The 18,294-nt window shown below is 40.6% G+C and overlaps 1 protein-coding gene across 1 annotated transcript in view; it reads right to left on the minus strand.

Annotated features, from left to right (window-relative positions):
* Window positions 1–3,463: 3,463 nt before the first annotated feature.
* Window positions 3,464–18,294, minus strand: part of slc41a1 (solute carrier family 41 member 1) — a 28,829-nt gene continuing 13,998 nt past the window's right edge. The window contains exons 4-11 of the mRNA XM_036559943.1: window positions 15,213–15,284; window positions 14,625–14,769; window positions 14,102–14,248; window positions 11,468–11,615; window positions 11,300–11,379; window positions 10,541–10,675; window positions 10,261–10,409; window positions 3,464–9,171 (exon numbers count right to left, since the gene is read on the minus strand). Of these exons, the coding sequence (XP_036415836.1) occupies window positions 8,986–9,171; window positions 10,261–10,409; window positions 10,541–10,675; window positions 11,300–11,379; window positions 11,468–11,615; window positions 14,102–14,248; window positions 14,625–14,769; window positions 15,213–15,284 (1,062 nt within the window). The 3' untranslated portion in view covers window positions 3,464–8,985. The remainder of the gene's footprint in view (window positions 9,172–10,260; window positions 10,410–10,540; window positions 10,676–11,299; window positions 11,380–11,467; window positions 11,616–14,101; window positions 14,249–14,624; window positions 14,770–15,212; window positions 15,285–18,294) is intronic.

Here is an 18,294-nt window from a genome sequence, read left to right on the forward strand (position 1 = left end):
GAAGGTGATAAGCATGTGTTTCTAATACTAGGTCTGATAATTTATCTAGAGTCACAAAAAAAAGCTTTAATGTATGAGATCATTAGTCTACAAGCTGTTTTATGCACATACATCAAGAATCATGAGACTTTAAAGAAGCAGATTACTGAAAAATCATTTACAGTTTTTTTCTTAGCCCATACATAGTCAATCGGTAAAGATGTTGTGTGAATAAGTTTTGTTTTTTAGTTGCCCAGGCTACGAGGCTAATTCAAGTTTTGTCCCCCAGAAAGATGTAAGCTAAAAAGGTGGATATATGTAAATATATGTATCATAAAAACTATAAACTCAAACTGGGCTGTTTATGCAGTTTAGTTTCCATACATATGGACTGTATGAACTGCAGAGTGAATGATAAATAACTTCTCCATAAAACCTTTCTTTAAAAAAAAGTGAAGAAAATTTGGTTTTTCATGAAATGGGCTAATTAAATAACTGAAAGGTTTATTAGATTATAAAATTGTATGTTATAGTGACCTCAATATCATCATCCCAATATCATCCAAAACAAAACAAATGTCTGTTGATATTTTTTGTTTTATAAAACAAACTGACCCCAAAGAACACCAACGCATACTAAATGTGTTCAGGACATTGAAAACATAACGTGTTAATTTTATATTTATGAAGTTGCCCCCATTAAATTACTAAAAGGCATTAAATACGAAGCCAAAAATGATGTCAATCATTTATTTAGAGGCATTAAACACTGAATAGGGTCAAATTGACCCCAATGATAATAGGAGGGTTACATGTATGTAGAGGTCTGGTCTGCCATGAGTATTTGACCAGCGTTTCAGACATAAAATGTTTTTATATAGCTTATAAGCGTATGATGCTATTGTTACCATTTTGCGCTACAAACTGTTAAAGATTAGATTAATAAATGTAACTTTTGCTCTCGCTAAAGCTCAAGCTTCAGCAATGAAGCCACATTAAATAAAAGGTGTGTGTTACCTTGTCATTGCAAATGCAGCTGTTTTGGTTTCCATATTTTTTAGTCTAAAATATCAACTGAATATTTGTTCATTTAAAAAAATACCCAGCTTTCCAGGCCCCCATTCCTCACTCCTGTAACATAAGAATCTGCTTTGTTTTCTGTGTAATTATTGAATATGAAAAATTAAATAAATTACTTCTTTACTAGATGCAGGTATGATCAAAATAAACAGCATGTAGCTTACTAGATGTCAAGAATGTGATCCTCTCTGCTGTTCACATAAGCCCTTGAACACCTCTCTCTGGTGTCTAATGCCATGTTTACAGTGTTTAGTGTGATGGGGACGGAGCCCTGGGCACATCTGTGTGAGAACAATGGCGGTCAGTCTTCCTCAGAGCCTGCCTCTGTCTCTCTCCCACTGTCACACACATAAGAACGCTCTGTTCGTCAGCCCGTGGAGCTGCGTAGCTATGAGGATGCTGACGTTCAAATGCTTCCACATTCTTCCAGCTCTGGGGGGCTAATTGGAAGACCTCTCTGTTTCTTGTAGACTGCCCATTAAAAGCTCAAGGGCAGCGTGCAGTCTTTTGACGTTGTTGATTTTCACTGTTAACCTGTTAACCTGCAGGCTTAGGATTCAGCGATTATGAAGAACGCGGGCCCACATTCGACCCCTGCAGTTTAAGGGCTTTTTAAGTCAGGAAAAATACCCGCAAATGATGTTAACATTAAACATCTAGTTGCTAAAAAAAGCTGTATTTGAAACGCTCATCTTCATGTTTTCCAAACTGTCTTCCTTGATTTCGCTTAAATAATGATGTCACTTGCTTTTTCCAACTATTCTTAAATGCATATATCCAATATCTTTGTGTTTAAAGGGCCCATTATCTACATTTTCTTGTGTTTTATGTTTCCCCTGGGCGGTCCACTTTTTAAATTTATTAAAATTAAAAATATATATATTTTAATTATTAACCAACTTCTCTTTTACCCCATACAAATACACAGACTGTTTTTGTTCCAGTGCCTTTAAGACTGATAAACGTAAACAAGCTCTGTTCTGATTGGCTACTCTGTATTATGCTAAAGGCGAACACTATGATATTTATTGCTGTTGTGATAAATTGTTGCAATATGTCCCGGTTCTTTTCTGAGCATATCTCGGACATTGTGAGTACTTAAAGAACACTGACCAGCTGCATGTTTACTTATAAAGAGAGCATAATAAGTCCTGTTCATCATATCTCACCTTGTTTATTTTGTTTATTTGTCCATCAATATTGCACTTTCTTTTTATATATCTGTAAATAGTGTATGGCGATACTTTGCTCCTGTTCATTTTGCTCTTGTTATGCTCTTTTCTGTGCTTTGTACTGCTGCAATAGAAGAATTTCCCTCTGGGATCAATAAAGTGATCTATCTATCTATCTATCTATCTATCTATCTATCTTTCTATCTATCTGTTTAGTTGGATGCAGTGTGAATTGTTAGATAAAAATAATTTCTACTAAGCTTTTGATAGTATTAAAAAATAAATAAATAAATAAATATCATGTATCGTGATACATTTCTGCCATTTTGCTCACCACTATACTGTGCCACATTGCAAAAGCAGTGCAGGTTGAAACACTCCTTATAACTTCTGCATGAATAGATGGGCTAAACTAGCTAAATAGGTGAATATGTGTAAATATTTTTTATGTATATGTATTTTGTGACATAATAAAAAACCTTTGAACTAAAAATGGGCTGTTTATGCAGCTTAGTTGGACTGTATGAACTGCAGAGTGAATGATAAATAATGTTTACATAGTAAAGTGAGGAAAATTTGGTTTCCCATAAAAATGAGCTAATTAAACACCTGAAAAGTTTGAGTGCTGACCTCATAACAGGGATAAAATGCCTAGGCTCTGACATCCTTCCCAAGCTGACACTATCACAAATATGATAAATATTTATGTGATATTGTCTTCCTAGTCTTTAATATGTAAATTATTGCAAACCAACAAATTTGGTTCATGTGTATTAAAACATTTAGAAAAAAGTCCCCTGATTTTAGAAGAGCCTGTATTGTATCTTTCACCAGTATCTTTCAGCTCTAACCATCAAGCCCATCCCTTGTTCTCTGCATCAGATACAACACTTGTCTTCTGTTGTTTGTTACAGCCCTCATCACTTCCTTCCATCTCATTGCAGTGCTGGATCCATCTTTGCTGATTAAGTTATGAACTGGATTAAGGCCGCATGTCCTCCCTGGCTACTGTAATACCTCCAGCGCTGCCTCTAGACCAAACTCTAACATGGCCATCGTAACACAACCCAGGGACTTTGGTGTGGGATGACGTCAATCGTCTCAATTCCATTGTGCGGCTTAAGAACAAGCTTAGAAAACCGAGTGTTTTCACTTAACCTCGAGTTACCTTCCAGCGAGGCTTCCCGGAGGGTGAACTCTGAGCAGGAAAAGGAAAGGCAGTCACAGAGAAGTGATACGAAATAATATATTCCTTTATTTCCAGCGATTTTACAAGTACCTCTGTTGAGTCCCCTCTTGAGCAGCAGAGTGGAGCAGGTGAAGGGTAAAAGGAAGCAGTAAGACAGGAAAAGACTGGATTACTCGTTTATACACATCATTCAGGCCTCAGTGAGAGGCGTACATCACATCACCAGAACAGGAGCCCTTTTTAACCACAGTGAGAGATTTCAAACATGGTGAGAGGTTCCCGAACTCCGGGCCTATTAGGGCCTGTGTTTTTGGATCCTACTTAGAAGAAAGGAGGTCTTGGAATAAGTGTGTGACAGTTCGGCAAAGAAGATCAACAGTTTTCCCCTGTAGTCGATGTGCCACAACATGCTTGGTGCAGAAGTGCCTATTGTGATGCCTAAAATTTGTCCATGCTTTTATTCATTTGGATAGTTGCTACTATGTTTTTCAGCTAGACAACATACTTCTGTTATACATAACAGAACGTCATCCAGTGTCAGAAACAATATAAGCAAGCCTGGTTAAAGAGTAACTACACCCCACTATGTTCAGCTGACTCCAGCCCTGGCTCAACTTTGAAAAATGCTCAAAAATGGGAGGGGCTCGCTGGGAGGGGCACTGCAGTGATCTACGGTTTGGAGGTGGGGCTGCGAGGGAAACTGGGTGGGCTGGGCTGCTGTGTTTTTAGAGCTAGCGTACGTTAGCTACCAGACAATATGGAGAGAGACAGAATCAAACGGCACTTTTGCAACTGAGAGGTTGACGATTTTTCTCTACTACCATCCCCATCTTCGACGAGGGAAGGTGTTTCTGATCAGGCAGTGCGTCTTGAGCCTTAACAGTATGAGCCGCTGACTCAAACCACCGAAGAGTTAACATAGTGCCAAAAAATGATTATCAGCGAGCGGCAGAGGCGCCGAACAGTACAACATTCCAGTGAAACCGTGACAGCCAGCTTCTAATGATCTGTTCAGCAGGTCCATATTCGATATAACCCGAGTCCTGATTTCGTAGATGCACCGAATTCCGAATGAATAAAGTGGATTTATTTGAACACTGTCTGTCTAAGTTTCATTCAGTTTGACATCAATGCCTGCATCACCGGTCAGTCAGGGTTTGCTGCAGTGGCCCTAAATCCTAAATCCGCAAGCTGTTCATGGCACTAACCGGTGTTACATCCGATTCAGTTCCCCCTCAAATTCACATTCACCTGTATAAACTGAGCCCTTGGTCGTGCAAACCTACTGAACAGAAATTAACGGCAAGCAACACTGGAACTACGGAAAGCGGGAAGAAAGTCTGAGAAAGGCTGTACGGACAAAAGGCTGACACAATGGCCATTTAACGTTAACCTTTCCTGAACCGTTTCTCTTTCCGTAGTTCCAGTGTTGCTTGCCGTTGATTTCTGTTCAGTGAGTCGCGCCTGAGGGTCTAAGTTGTGAAGGGAAACGTGAATCAGATACAACCCTGGCAGCTTTAAGGAGACTCGCAAGAATCCTCACTTAATTGGTTCAACATCTTTATTCCAAACTGAGCTCAGACTAACTGGGTTATTTACAGTTGGTACAGACAGCTGGCAGATCGCAGCCTTGTGAGGTGGTGCTGAGGGTATTTAGCTCAGCGTGTGAGTGTGGTTATCTCCTCACTCTCGGCTCCTACGCTTTCATATTTATGAGTGCAGCATGAGTAGAGTGTCATCAGGGGGCGGTAACGTTGTTTGACAGATTTGCATACTGTGACGAAGTACGAAGACAACATCATTCGTGCCTAAAGCAGAGTTGAAGCAGAGGGGGCGCTGCAGAGGCGGAACTGACCACGATAAAAATGATATTTTTACAGTTTGGAAAGGTGTTCACATTTCAAGCAAGGCTGGTATATTTTATTATTACAGAGCAGTGCATTTCAGCTGTTAATGAAAAAGGTCTTAGGGTGGAGTTACTCTTTAAGATTAAGTAAAAAGGCCCATATTGTACTTTCACGTATTTCAGTGTTTTATGATTGATCAGGCTGCTTTTGTTAGTGCCCCTTTAAAATTGATATATGTGAAAGATCTCGGTTCTGATTAGGTGCCCTGAATTGTGTCTGATTCAGAAAGCAGTCTGAAACACTTCTTAAAACCTAAGCAATAATGGGCGGGGCTAAGCTGCTGTAGGCCTGAATAAGCATATATACGTAAACGTCACAAAAACAGTGCAGTTTTTGTGGTTTAGTTATTGTATACAGACTGGGGGACGGTATGTTTTGAAACTTTATCAATGGTTACATATTATCAAACTATCAAACTCTATTTTATAAAATCAATGAAAATGGGGTTTTATGGGGAATATGGCCTCCTCACCACGGTTTGAGGCAGGTAGCTTGGTTGGTGCTATTTGGTGGGGTGTATGCTTCCAGTACATGTTAGCTACATTAGCCTTGGAGCTCCAGTGCAAAACAAAATGACCTTCGGGCACCAAACATGTTTTGGTTGATAACATGCATTTGGAGTAAACAGTGTGATCTGATTCCTTGCCAAACTGACTTTAATGGTGTAGTACAGGACATATGGGGCCTTGTTTAGCTATGATCCACCATCGCTGTCGTTCCTGCTCTTCTACCCGTGATCAGGCACCAGTGATTCTTCCTCTGCTGACAGCAAAACAGCTCAGTTTTGCTATTTTCTTATCTGATGTCATTAAAATCAATATATTAAAAACAACTTGCTGAATAAAAAAAAGCAAAATAGGGAAAAAAAAACAGCTACTTGGTGTTCAGCCGTGCTGTTGTTAAGGCATACTATGTTCAGTGTACTGCTGAACCAGCTTGAGTGTGAGGTTTCTGTAGGGTATTAGGCACCAACATCTGATGTTTGTTAATTAAAAATAAACAAATTACAGTAAATACCTCTACTGGCCCAATGCAAAAAAAAAGCAATGTGAAACTGAGACACTGAATAAAATGAAAAATAAACAACTTCAGCATATTTATAGAATAAATATATTATATACAATTTGCTTTGTATGCATCTCTAGAAATAAATAAACAGAATATCCCATCCCCTGAAGAAGTATTCACAACCGAAGGGCTGTAACGGGACGATGGCGGCACAACTTGCATTTTAAGAAACAAGCTGCACAAGTTTGCACAGTAAGACAAGTTCAGGATGGTTGAATGCATCATAGTGGCATATTGTATACATGCGTATTGCAGTTAGTACACTGGGAACTCTTTTCAGAAGAGTGACCGCTTGTGGCAAATGGTATTACAGTACGCTTTGCACAGTGGACTGTTTGGACGTTGTGGTAGCGTGTAGGAGAGAAGTCAAATGCCGGAGACAAAACAAAGAAAAAGACCCAACATCTACAGTATCCCAAGCTTGGCTAATAGGAGGGAAAAAAAGGAACAAAGCGAAGGAAAAAAGGGAATTTTATGTCAATTTTTTTAAATGTTATGTGCCCTGCACAATTCATTTTGCTGGCCCCATTGTAGAACATAAAAGAAAGACGGACCTTCTGCTACAGCAGCCTAAAGCAGGACAACGAGGACACAGAGCCTCGTGGGAGTCATATTTGACTCAGACTGTGTGCATTTACATGTATATACCAGTGATTAAAATGAGTTAAAGGGTTTACTTTCCTAAAGCCTAGTACCGAGGTAAGAATTACTTTTTTTTTCTTTTTAAACAAGCAATTTTTTCTTTTCTTTTCTTTTCTCTTCTGTTTAAGCAAGCCATTCCGTTAGCTCAAGTTTTTGTGCCATTTCTTTTTTTTTTTATCCTTGTAAAACTTCTGCTAAAGAGCACTGAAGAACAAGCGCCAATTCCAGTCATTCATGACACCAAATCAGATTTGGGCCTATCCATTAAAGCAGCTCTGAGAAAGCCATTTTGGTATCACTTTACCGTAGGGTGTTGTTCAAGACTACATGACACCTACATAAGTATTATGACACCTACATAACTGTTTTATAAATGCTTATTCCAACAGGCGTCATGTCATAAAGGCTACTTCAGCTAACTTTGATGAAAATTGGCAAACGTAACCTTTATAGCGAATGAGAATAAGTATTTATAAACATTTATGTAGGATTATGTCAGTTGTCATGACAAGCTTATGTAGGTGTCATGTAGCCTTATGAACAGCATCCTAGAGTAAAGTGTTACCGCCATTTTGGGCAGCGTCTCTTATTTAGAATGCACATTCCATGCAATGGTGCAGCTTTTACAAAAATAGCCCTTTTGACATTAAGCTCCGTAGCACAATTATTTGGAACTTCATTATTGTTACAAAGAGTGTCTCATAAAGCGAAGTGTTCTGATATACATGCTCGGAAACCCGCACAGTAACATACTTGATAAAATAGTGGCCTCTGTATGAACCATACGCAACCCACTCATCTGCTCACTTTGCCTGCCTCAAAAACAAGGTCTAGCTGACGACCATAATTAGTGCACTTGTTTCACTACTTATACAGTACAGGAGCCCATCATTTTGACCCAACTGTGCAATCCACGGAGGAGATCTACAGCCGCAAAGGTCGCAATAGTGGCCCAACAGCACATTACAATCTTCGTGACCTCGACAACATCAGATTAAGTGAAACTGGTGTAAACACAACTGAACACTAAATACGTAATCCAGGCATAGACTGATATTTTATCTTTTAAGTGTTTCGCCATCAAAGTAAACAACTAAAGAATCCCATTGCACATACTGAGAACTTAACGGATTTGAGTGAAAACAATGAAACAGCATGTTCTTGTTTGCTATCTCTATTCGTAGAGAAGATACTCAGGACCTGACCTGAAGGCTCCGCTGTAAGAATCGTGGGCATGACCGTTATTATATCATTCTTTCATGTCCTGCTGTAAAACATCCACATTCAGGTCCAGCATTAGGACTTAAAACTGCAATGACCTGCATGGACTTTCCTTGCCTTGTTTTGGTTTGCTCGTCGCTAACCTGCTTTGCCAAAAGATGTTAAAAACATTCCAGTTTATCTAGTTTTTTACTGATGAATGAGGACCTATAAACTTCTGGCACAGGAGAGGTTATCTAAATCTACTCAGTTCACTTCTGCTGTGGTCCGAAAATTTTCATCAATTGCTTCCAGCCGAGAAGAGCTGAGCCACGTTCGGCCAGAACTTTTCACCACCTGCCATCGAATAAAGAGCTTTTTTTCATTTACATCACTAGAGCACTTGGTGATTGAGCATTCTGTATCTGCTTTTTTGCTGCTTGTGAAAATTTCAAGTCAAACGTTTTTTTTTTTCATTGCTGCCAACATGACTGACCATATAAGGGGGCTGAACATCCCCATTGAAAAATAAATGAGGATTCCTGTTCTCCCACAAAAAGATAAGCAATAATGTAATAATCATTACATACCAATACTATAGCAATAGTATTATAAGTCATCATTATAATCATAGTGGCTATTGTAGCCGTTATAATGTAGGTATCATTACTCTACATGGTATTATAAATAAACACTCGTCTTGGTTGGAGAGAGGAGGCATGAAGTCCACAGCTGATTGGCTAGAGTTTCAGTCGCCCACGTCTGTGTCTCGGTCCCCGATCAGCCACAGGATATGGAAGCACAGAGCCAGGAAGCCGGTCCCCAGCAGGTCACCCAGGGCGGTCAGGTAGGGGATGGAGAAATTGTCAGGGTCCATCCCTCGCTTCCACATCCACTGGACCATCCAGTCAGCCAGGTACAGCAGGATCATCACCTGAGAATGGGCACCAGGCCAGCTTTTAGTTTTATTTGTAGCACCAAGACGTACAACTTCTGATAACTTATGAAAAGACAACACGTTCATTTCAGCTACCAAGCAGAGAGCGGCTAATCCTGCTGGGCAGGAAGAGACTGAGAAATCAAAGCTATTCTGGTAAACATTCTTTCACTTCATTCTTAGATAACAAGTAACTCCAACCACGTAACACTACTTCCAACATAAGGGCAACAGCACTGATTACGTTCAGGAAAGTACTATAGGACTTGAGCTGAAAACAACTACTGTAAATAATGTGCTATAATCTGCTGGTGAACATGTTGGCAAGAAATTACTACAGTTACACAAGGAAAGTTTTTACATCTAATTCTATCCTTTCTTCTATGCTATCTCTATATTCTGCATGTCATTTTCAAGCTAGTGCCATAAAAGTGTACAAATTCAGATCAAAATATACATCGTTGCTGTCCAATGAGAAGCATGTATCTCCATTTTTGCGATTTTTACTTTTCTGCATCATTTCAGCTTAGCAGATGTCCTTTACACTGTGTAAAAATGATGATGATGATGAATCATGATGACTGGACCAATAGAAATGCTTCAAAATGGCTTAAAATAAAAACTCTTTCCATTAACTTACATTGAAAGTAAAGAACGTTTTTGCCCTCTCCTGTGAAGTTACTATTTTGGAGATACTTGTTTTTCTTTGGACAATGACGATATATGTAGCTGCATTCTACTTTAACCCTGCTATCCTTTCAGCACTTCACAGAAACCCAATGATGTCACTATTCCTTGAATTCATGAGCTACAGCCAACAAGTAGCCTAGAGTTGAGATTCAGCTGCTGAACCAAAGGCACATGACTGCGCTTCATACTGACAGCACACTGCATTCCTAAGACTGCTACTCTTTCCTTCATTATGTCTATATTTTTCATACTCCTTGCATTTTTAAGCTACACAACTACCATGTTCTTACTTTCACTGTTCACAAGTGTTGGTACACAAACTTTACTTTCCATTCAACGTTTCAATATAGCTTCAGCTAATTTGTGACCGGATTCTAAAGCTCAGATTCACTGTACCTGGAGTAATGCAGCAGCCAGGTAGAAAGCAATGAAGACGTAGGTGAGAGTGGTGTGTCCAGCCCTCATAGAGTTAATGGTGTACAGGAAGACCAGGTGACCAGGAGCCACCAGGAGGAAGAGCACTCGGGCTGAGCGAGAATTCACGCCTGTAGATTGAGGGAGAAAACTCAGCCCATCACATACTTCAGCTTTCAACGATCAGGGCAATGCATATTTTAGAGGTAAATACTTCTTAGGTTTCCTTTGATCTATTTCCATATGAAGATGATTAGTTTACCTGAGCCAAAGAATGTGCTGCAAGGTGTGGGGCATTTTTGTGGGGAGGGGTTGGGCTCTGAGATGGGTAGGCCATTCATGTGCAGGTAGGTGGAGATCCGACTGGCTTGCACTGCCACCAGGTTGCCAGCCACACCTGCAGCAGGGCAACAGAAACAACTGTATAGTCTAACAGGTTCTTCACAGTAACCATGTGTGGGGGTATCATACAGGTTATTTCTATAATTATTTATATCACTATTCTAAGAATGATGCTTTCTTCGGTTCTTCTATGGTTCTCACTGATGCCATCATTCAAGGTTCTGTCTGTTTGACAAGCTGTTAGCACCTCTGACACAAGACCAGATGATGACTCAAATCTGAGGGAGCCGAGCAGAACAAAGGGGCAGAATGCTAAAATTAAACCTGTCTGGATTTTCAAATTAGCTTAGCGAGCCGGTGTTAGTAGTGGTGTGTTAGCAGTTAGCTGTTGTTGAGGCACTGTTATACGTAGTTTTTCTTAAGCATTTCCTGGTCCTGATTTAGAAGCACATTAGATGGAAAGGGAAACCATAACAGGTTTCTAGAAATGGATGGAATGTGTTTGTTTGGCTGTTTAACAGACAAATGTGAAACAGAAATTTGATGCTGTCATAATTTTGAAACGCTCATCATCATTTTAGAATACCACACTGTACCTCAGTACTATTATAGCACCCAACCCTAGTATGCAAATGTGTGTGAATAAGCCTCGAAAGGATTATCATTCGTTGGGACTGACCATTAATGACTGGTGTGAACACTGCCATGCCAGCAAAGTTGGGATCGGTCACAGTCTTATCCAGGATGAGTCCCCCAACACTGTAGAAAGTAATAATATATATGACATACAATTATATCAGACAACAGCAACAGCTGAAGCATGCAGAAAACAGCCTTCCTACTGTACCTGCTGATCGCCATGGCGATGATGACAGGCTCCCACCCTGAGTAGAGCACTTCTCGGGTGGATGGGATTCGTCTGGCAATCAGGATCCAGACAGGTGTCAGGGCGATGAAAAAGACACACACCAGCGGATTGGCATAATCGTTAGAATCTGTCCAAAAATACAAAATGGCCATTTAGATGAATTCAGTTCAGTTTTCATGAATCCAGTTCAATTCCAAACATTTCTCCTCCTTTCTGCCAGCTTTATTTATTCACAGTGTATGAAAAGCAGCACCTGGGCTGAGCAATTATGCAAACAACGTTTTAATTATAATCTCAAAACAGACAATTTCGAAACCTGGTGGGCAGTAACAGGCCGAGAAATCACAAAGATATTCTGCTGAACATTCTTTTGGGTGTAATTTAGCACCCACATTCTTGGACTTAGATATCAGGCAGCCCACACTAGGCAACAAGACAATTTTGGTTCACCTCTTTCGAGGCCTAATGTTTACATCTAGACAATTTATCTTCATCATCAGAGTTTTGATCACTTAGGAAAAGCACAAACATGCAATTACTCTTTACATAGCCGTTTTCATGTGCTTACACAGAACTGTGGAATCACAGCACAGAAACACCACACCACACATTAAAACCAAGGTGCGGCCACAGACACTATTATCGGACTCACAATGCACAAAATCAGGCATTTTCAGTAGGTACGTTCCCATGCATTTTCATGCCAGCCAAATCAGGCATCTTGCTTAACAGCTGGTGCCTCTTGTCGAGCCAGTTTTTGATTATGTTCTTGAGAAGGCGCCCCACCAACTGACTTAATCTAAAACAATGTAGTTTCACAATTTTTGTCTTTGCAAAAGAGATAAATCTTTGGTTCCCAAGTGCACAAAATAGCAAGTCTACAAATCTCATAACAAGGCCTATGCCAGTAAGTCCTCTTTTTCAGGTAACTGTGTGTGTGGAGGTGTGTGTGTGTGTGTGGGATGTGGTTAATCAGGTTGAGGTTGCTTTCCGTTTGCTTCGCATTTCCTTTGCTTTTCTGACTGCCCCTAACGCTGAAGTGGACATGTCAGAAAACAGTGACTACATGTGAGTTGAGTCTTAATCGTTGTGAAATAAAAGAACATAATAAAGCGCAGTTCAGTAAAAGTTTGTAGGACTATAGTGTATAAAGGTTGCACCACACTGTCATCTGTGCTTTGGCCACAAAACTGTGATTAATCTAGTATGAAAGAACAGAATTACGACTGTCACACAAACTTTAACACCCGAGAGCAGAGCTTAGCCCTTTGCCTTCGTCTCTGAAGTCATTTCACTTAAGGCTGTTTGAGCCGCCTGATAAACGAGAGCTGAGACATGTTTTCACTCAAGTGTTTCTCCTAAGGCTGAAGTCATTTTTCAGTCTGAAACCTGATGCTATGGTATGAGGATGTTCTAAAACAAGGGCTTGCAATCCCAGTCCAGTGACTTTTTTTGGTGTTAACAGAGTAGAAAAATGTGGTTACTCTACTCTACATACCTGACCCAGCCAACAAGGCGCTTGTGAATTAGTTAATGAGTTGAATTAGGTGTGCTCGATCAGACAAAGCACATAGATGTGCATAGTGTTGGGCTGTCAGGACTGGGATTGGGAACCCCCGTTCTAAAATATACATCGTACGACAGAGCATTTTGTACAGGCATGATATCTGCCTTTAGCACAGAGCTTGTTTAACCAGCTCAACCACATTTCTAGAACAAGCTCATCTATGTTAGGTGCAACAAATGTGGTACCAATGAAGGATTTCACATCACCCAACAAGTTCAGGTTTATTTATGTGTGGGAATACTGCTGTCTTGCTATGGTTTGCACTAAAGAAATCAATAAATTAACATATACATGCACTCAATGATCCAATCATAAACAGATTTCTGCAGTTATCCGATTATTTAAATGGTCATGTAAACGCCATACTCCGATCTAGAAATCAGATAAAGAAATCTAATAAAGAGAGTTGGATTCTAGCTCAGTAATCAGATTTCTCAGTGCATATGAACTCTTACTCTGATTTCTTTCGTATTTCTCATTCTGCGCATGTGCAAGATGACAGCAAAACACTTTTGGAGAGGCACTGAAACTAAACACAAAATGAAGGAGTTAAATATTCTTCATCTTCTAGATGATGTACGTTCACATTTTCAGGTAAAGTCGCACAAAGTTAAAAAAAAACGAGGCATTAAGTTTGAGTTTTACATTACGTTTACATCACATCTTCTTCTGTGAGTTTATTGGCTGGTTACAAAGTAGAAATCTGATTACTGTCTGACTCATGTAGACCTAGAGTTTCCTTTATCTGATTACTCAAGAGCATGTAAATGTGTTGATCGGATTACTCACAAAATCTGATTTTCTGCAGTTATCAGATTATTAAGTGCATGTAAAGGCACTCACTGATTTTTTGAGTTGATATAAAAATAAGTTTTTCCATCACTGGGGACTGTCACCACATTGACTTGATTAACCAACGCCAGGCAGAGGTCTACTCAGAACTTTACTTTATATAATGCACACTTGCCATTGTTGGAACCACTAGATGCTAACTATAACCTGCACAACCAATGGACTGCCCCAGTGCCCCAGAAGGCTTCACTTACCCAGCTCCTGGTAGAGTCCTGTGCTTATGCCAGCCAGCAAGGCCAGGGTAATCAGGTCTCCAAGGCTGGCAGCAATGGGGGTGGCCACGTTGTCTGGGTTAATGCCAACCTTTCTGGAAGCGACAATCACCCCGATCATGATAAGCCCTGTTTTGGAGCAGAGAAGGAAAGACTGGCTGTGATGGTGTTGAGATGTTAAAGCTAACACAGGAGATTGTGTCACTCACACACAATCAGTGCAAGGCCATTTGGGGCTTTTGATATCTCCTGTTTGGATTGAATATTTATAGCACATTTCCACTCTAGTGTCGGAATGGCGCTTAGGCATGCAGTTTCCCATTATTGGGATTTGGTCCTGATCTTATCTTTGGAATAAGATTCCATAACAGCTCCATATCTGCCTGCTTGAACAATGGGCACTACATGGTTGCAAATCAAATACAGATTCAATGTATCTTCTCCAACCTGTAAAATTAAACCAGGGCTGTTGTGGTGCAGTGTTAAAAAGAAAGAACCCTCTCACCTAGGAGCAAGGAGGCTATGAAGGCTGTAGCTACACTGCTGGCACAGAGTAGAACTGCATGGCCCATCTTGAAATGGCCCTCTGGGATCCAGCCAAAAATTACTGCAGCGATGGAGGCCAGGAAGCCGACCACGGTGGCCTGAACCTGAGGTATGAACAGCAGTGTCACCGTCAACTAATGGACCTCTCTCTCTCTCAAACATCTACTGAAGCCCACATTTGTTGTTCACATCATGTCGAGTTCACACAACGATATCTTGATCCTCCACCAGACTTAAACCAAATCACAGTAATCCTTGTAGTAATCTTGTAGGAGTGGGCCAAATGTGACCTTTGTGGGAGTGAAAACTAATGATTACTTTCTGAGTACTTTCGGCTGTGAGATCGATACTGTACAAAGTTGTAAAAAATGGAGTTTTTGGATTATTTCCAGAAAAAAAAGGAAGGTTGTTCAAACATTACATAATCCGAAGTGTACTTTGCTTCTAGCTGAAGAGGGGCTAGGGAACGCAGCCTTGTTAATTCAATTAAGCTAACAGCAGTGGACGTTATATAAACAGGACCTCAACTTTTTCAAGTGTTGCGTACCTGAATTAGCGCAAGGTTTCCCATGATCATTTTCCACATCTCCTTGGCGGTGTCCATCTGTCCAATATTAGCCTGGAGGGTGGAGGTGGAGAGAACACAGGAAGCCCATTAAAGACTGCTTATATAGCATAACTACAGAATGCTCTAAGACTGGAACAGTATGCGCTAGCCTTTCTGTACCAATCCCAGACCAGCTTCCTTTCCCATGATCTGCCACTTACCCATTATAATGTAAGCAACTCATTTGTGGATATTAAGGACATACAATATTAATTACATTAACATTAGATTGGTTAACGACAACCAGCCTAATGAGACATCTGCATCATAAGCCACGATCTGTATTTCCACCTAGTGTTCCGACAATGAGAATATCTAGTGTTTCGGGCGCTGTCGGCCCAAGGCTTAGCCAGAACAAACAGTGGTCAGTTCCTGGGACAAAAGGGGGTTTGAGCCACTGGACGCATGCATCTTCCTCCCGCTGGCCGACCCCACTTATCTCATAACTCTCACTGAAGATGCTAATGTTGAGTGGCTTTGATCCAACAGTGGGGCTCCAGATGAGAATATTTAACTGAGCTATAGGTATCAGAACAAAGAGAGGACAAGGCACTCATGAAGACACCATGTAACTCTATTAGTTATATTTGAGCTAAGCATAATATAATCCTTGATGAAATTGAGTATGTTGTTTTATATTGTTAGAATACTTTAAAATATAGATACATTCATTTATACAGTACTGTAGCCATTTTTCTGGGCAGTAAGGATTTTGTTTGCTTAGAAAAACATTAAAATTAGAATAAAAGTAATAACATGAATCCAGTAAGTATTGAGTTTGTGCATGGCAATGTTTTCATTTTGACCATTTCCAAATCTCTCCTTAAGGTAGCCCAGTACTAGTTACAGCTATCATCCTATACTTAGTTTGGCTAACCAGTACTTCATTATACCAAATCAGCAGTGCTGGTGATGGATTTAAGTCCATATAACAGCTGGGATCGCCAACAAGAAATCTGGAACCAAACTTCTGTTCTTGTAATTTTGTCGGAATTATGTCAACTACTTTTTTGAAAACACAAAATTCTTGTTAATTTTTATTGCAGTGATTTTTATTTGCATTTATCCTGAAGTTACACTGTGTTTTACAAGCAAAACACGGTTATTGTACAGATAAATGGTCTGAAACAACAAGCACACATTATTGCACATTATGGTGAACAGAGATGCACCGTAGTGGGAATCATGGGCTAATGTTGAGATTTTTCATGTACATATCTGCAAAAGCTGATAAATAACATTTCTAAAATTGAGAAATTAAGACTATCGTCCATGACTGCATTAAAGGGAATTTTAACATTTACTAGTACGTGGTTACAAATGCAGGAAATGAATAAAATGAAGAAAAGCAGCCCAGCGTCGCCTAAACACCTAAACTTCTGGAGAACAAGTACGACATCAAATATCTGTCTGACGCCGATATGATTCTGATATAATCATGCTTCCCTACTTTTCTGTTTTAGACAAGATCTGTTAATTGGACATTCCATCGTTTTGGGACTTTCTCTGGCCGCTCTTTGAAGTGAGCTTCACACTTGAAATAATAAGCATAGATACCTTCAGCATATGCTAAATTACACTCTGCAGTTAAGTGCCCAAAAACCTAAAGCAGGAGTGCTTTACAGCGGCCAGTGGCCTCTCACAGAAGTATAGTGGAACCACAGTTTTTCGCCAAACTGGAGAGGGAGGACAATAGCCTGAGGACGAGGGAAGAATACATTTCCCAGGAGCTGACAGCAAGCCAGAGAGCACAGCGGCCTCTCTCAGCCATTGAGCCCAGCTCACTGTGCAGTCTTTCATTATCTTTCAAAGGAGTAGTAGTACTTCTGCACTTCCTGCAAAGCCCTTCACTTCGCCGCAGTGAGAAGACAAAAACAAATTACATATTTCGAGGCTTGTACGAGAACGTCTCAGCAAATCAGATCATAGCGAGTGAGCCTTAGCTTGCCACAGTAAGTGAAGTTGGACTTAATGAGCTTTCCGTTCTTTTCTCTTGATTGGTCACAGTGGGACACCAATGAAACAGCTAGCTGCCTCTTTTTATTCGCACGGCCTCTCCGAGCCGGGTTACAATGACAGAATATTAGCAACACTGCTATATGACAAATGTCCCTGGCAGCTGGACAAAGGAAAAGTAATGCGAGAGAGGCCATTTTGAGGGGGAAATGGCTTGTGTGTATGTGTGAGGCTCCTTGTACGTGTGTGTGTGTGTGTGTGTGTTGGGGCCCAGGGCTCAGGAGGAAGGAGTTTTTGAGCTGGTGCCAGCAGTACACTGCTCACAGAGGTGACCCCACTTCACTGGTCACGGCGCCTCTTCCGCCGAGAGCTTACGCACAGCGTGAAGGGAAAAATCCAGCAAGTGCACGGTTGCTACTGTAGCTAGTGCTCATCTGAAGAGAACAGCCAACTGCGCCTGATAAGAGGCGAGCCAGCTGGTTGAGATAAAGCAGCGGGGCAGGTCACTTTGCGTTAGCCAAGGTGGGGCGACCCACACCCCCGCATACAGTGGCGATAACCCCTGCACTGACGGAGGTCCTGCCAGCGCTGCTAGCTGTGCCACGTAGCCTTTAGCCCAGTTTAGTGCAGAGCTCTGAACTGCTGCTGAGGTAAAACTTTGAGGGCTCAGGGATAGGGGACTAAAATGCATCGCTCCAAAGGCTGCGACTCTGCTGTATCAATTTTGCCATTGATTATAAATGATCAGAATGATATTCAATAAAGTGTAGCCCTGTGCAAACGTCAGAGGCCACCCTTCTTTAGTTTAATTATTTAATTTATTTTAATACATTATAAATTTTTTAAGTAGATATTTCTGAAGAGGTTAAGTAGAAGATAATCCACTTGCATTTGTAAACAATCCAGGCACTGCCCCCATCAGATAAACAGCACTTCAAGCTTTCATCTCTGAGAGAGAGGAGAAAATCAAGCTGCTTCAGATCTGAAAACATCCACAGGTGTTTCTGTCTATCCTTCCACTGTGAGAAGACGACTCAGCGCTGTGGGTCTGAAAGGATGTGTAGCT

The sequence above is a fragment of the Colossoma macropomum genome, unplaced genomic scaffold (genome assembly GCF_904425465.1).
Source record: "Colossoma macropomum unplaced genomic scaffold, Colossoma_macropomum, whole genome shotgun sequence".
Taxonomy (NCBI): Eukaryota; Metazoa; Chordata; class Actinopteri; order Characiformes; family Serrasalmidae; genus Colossoma; species Colossoma macropomum.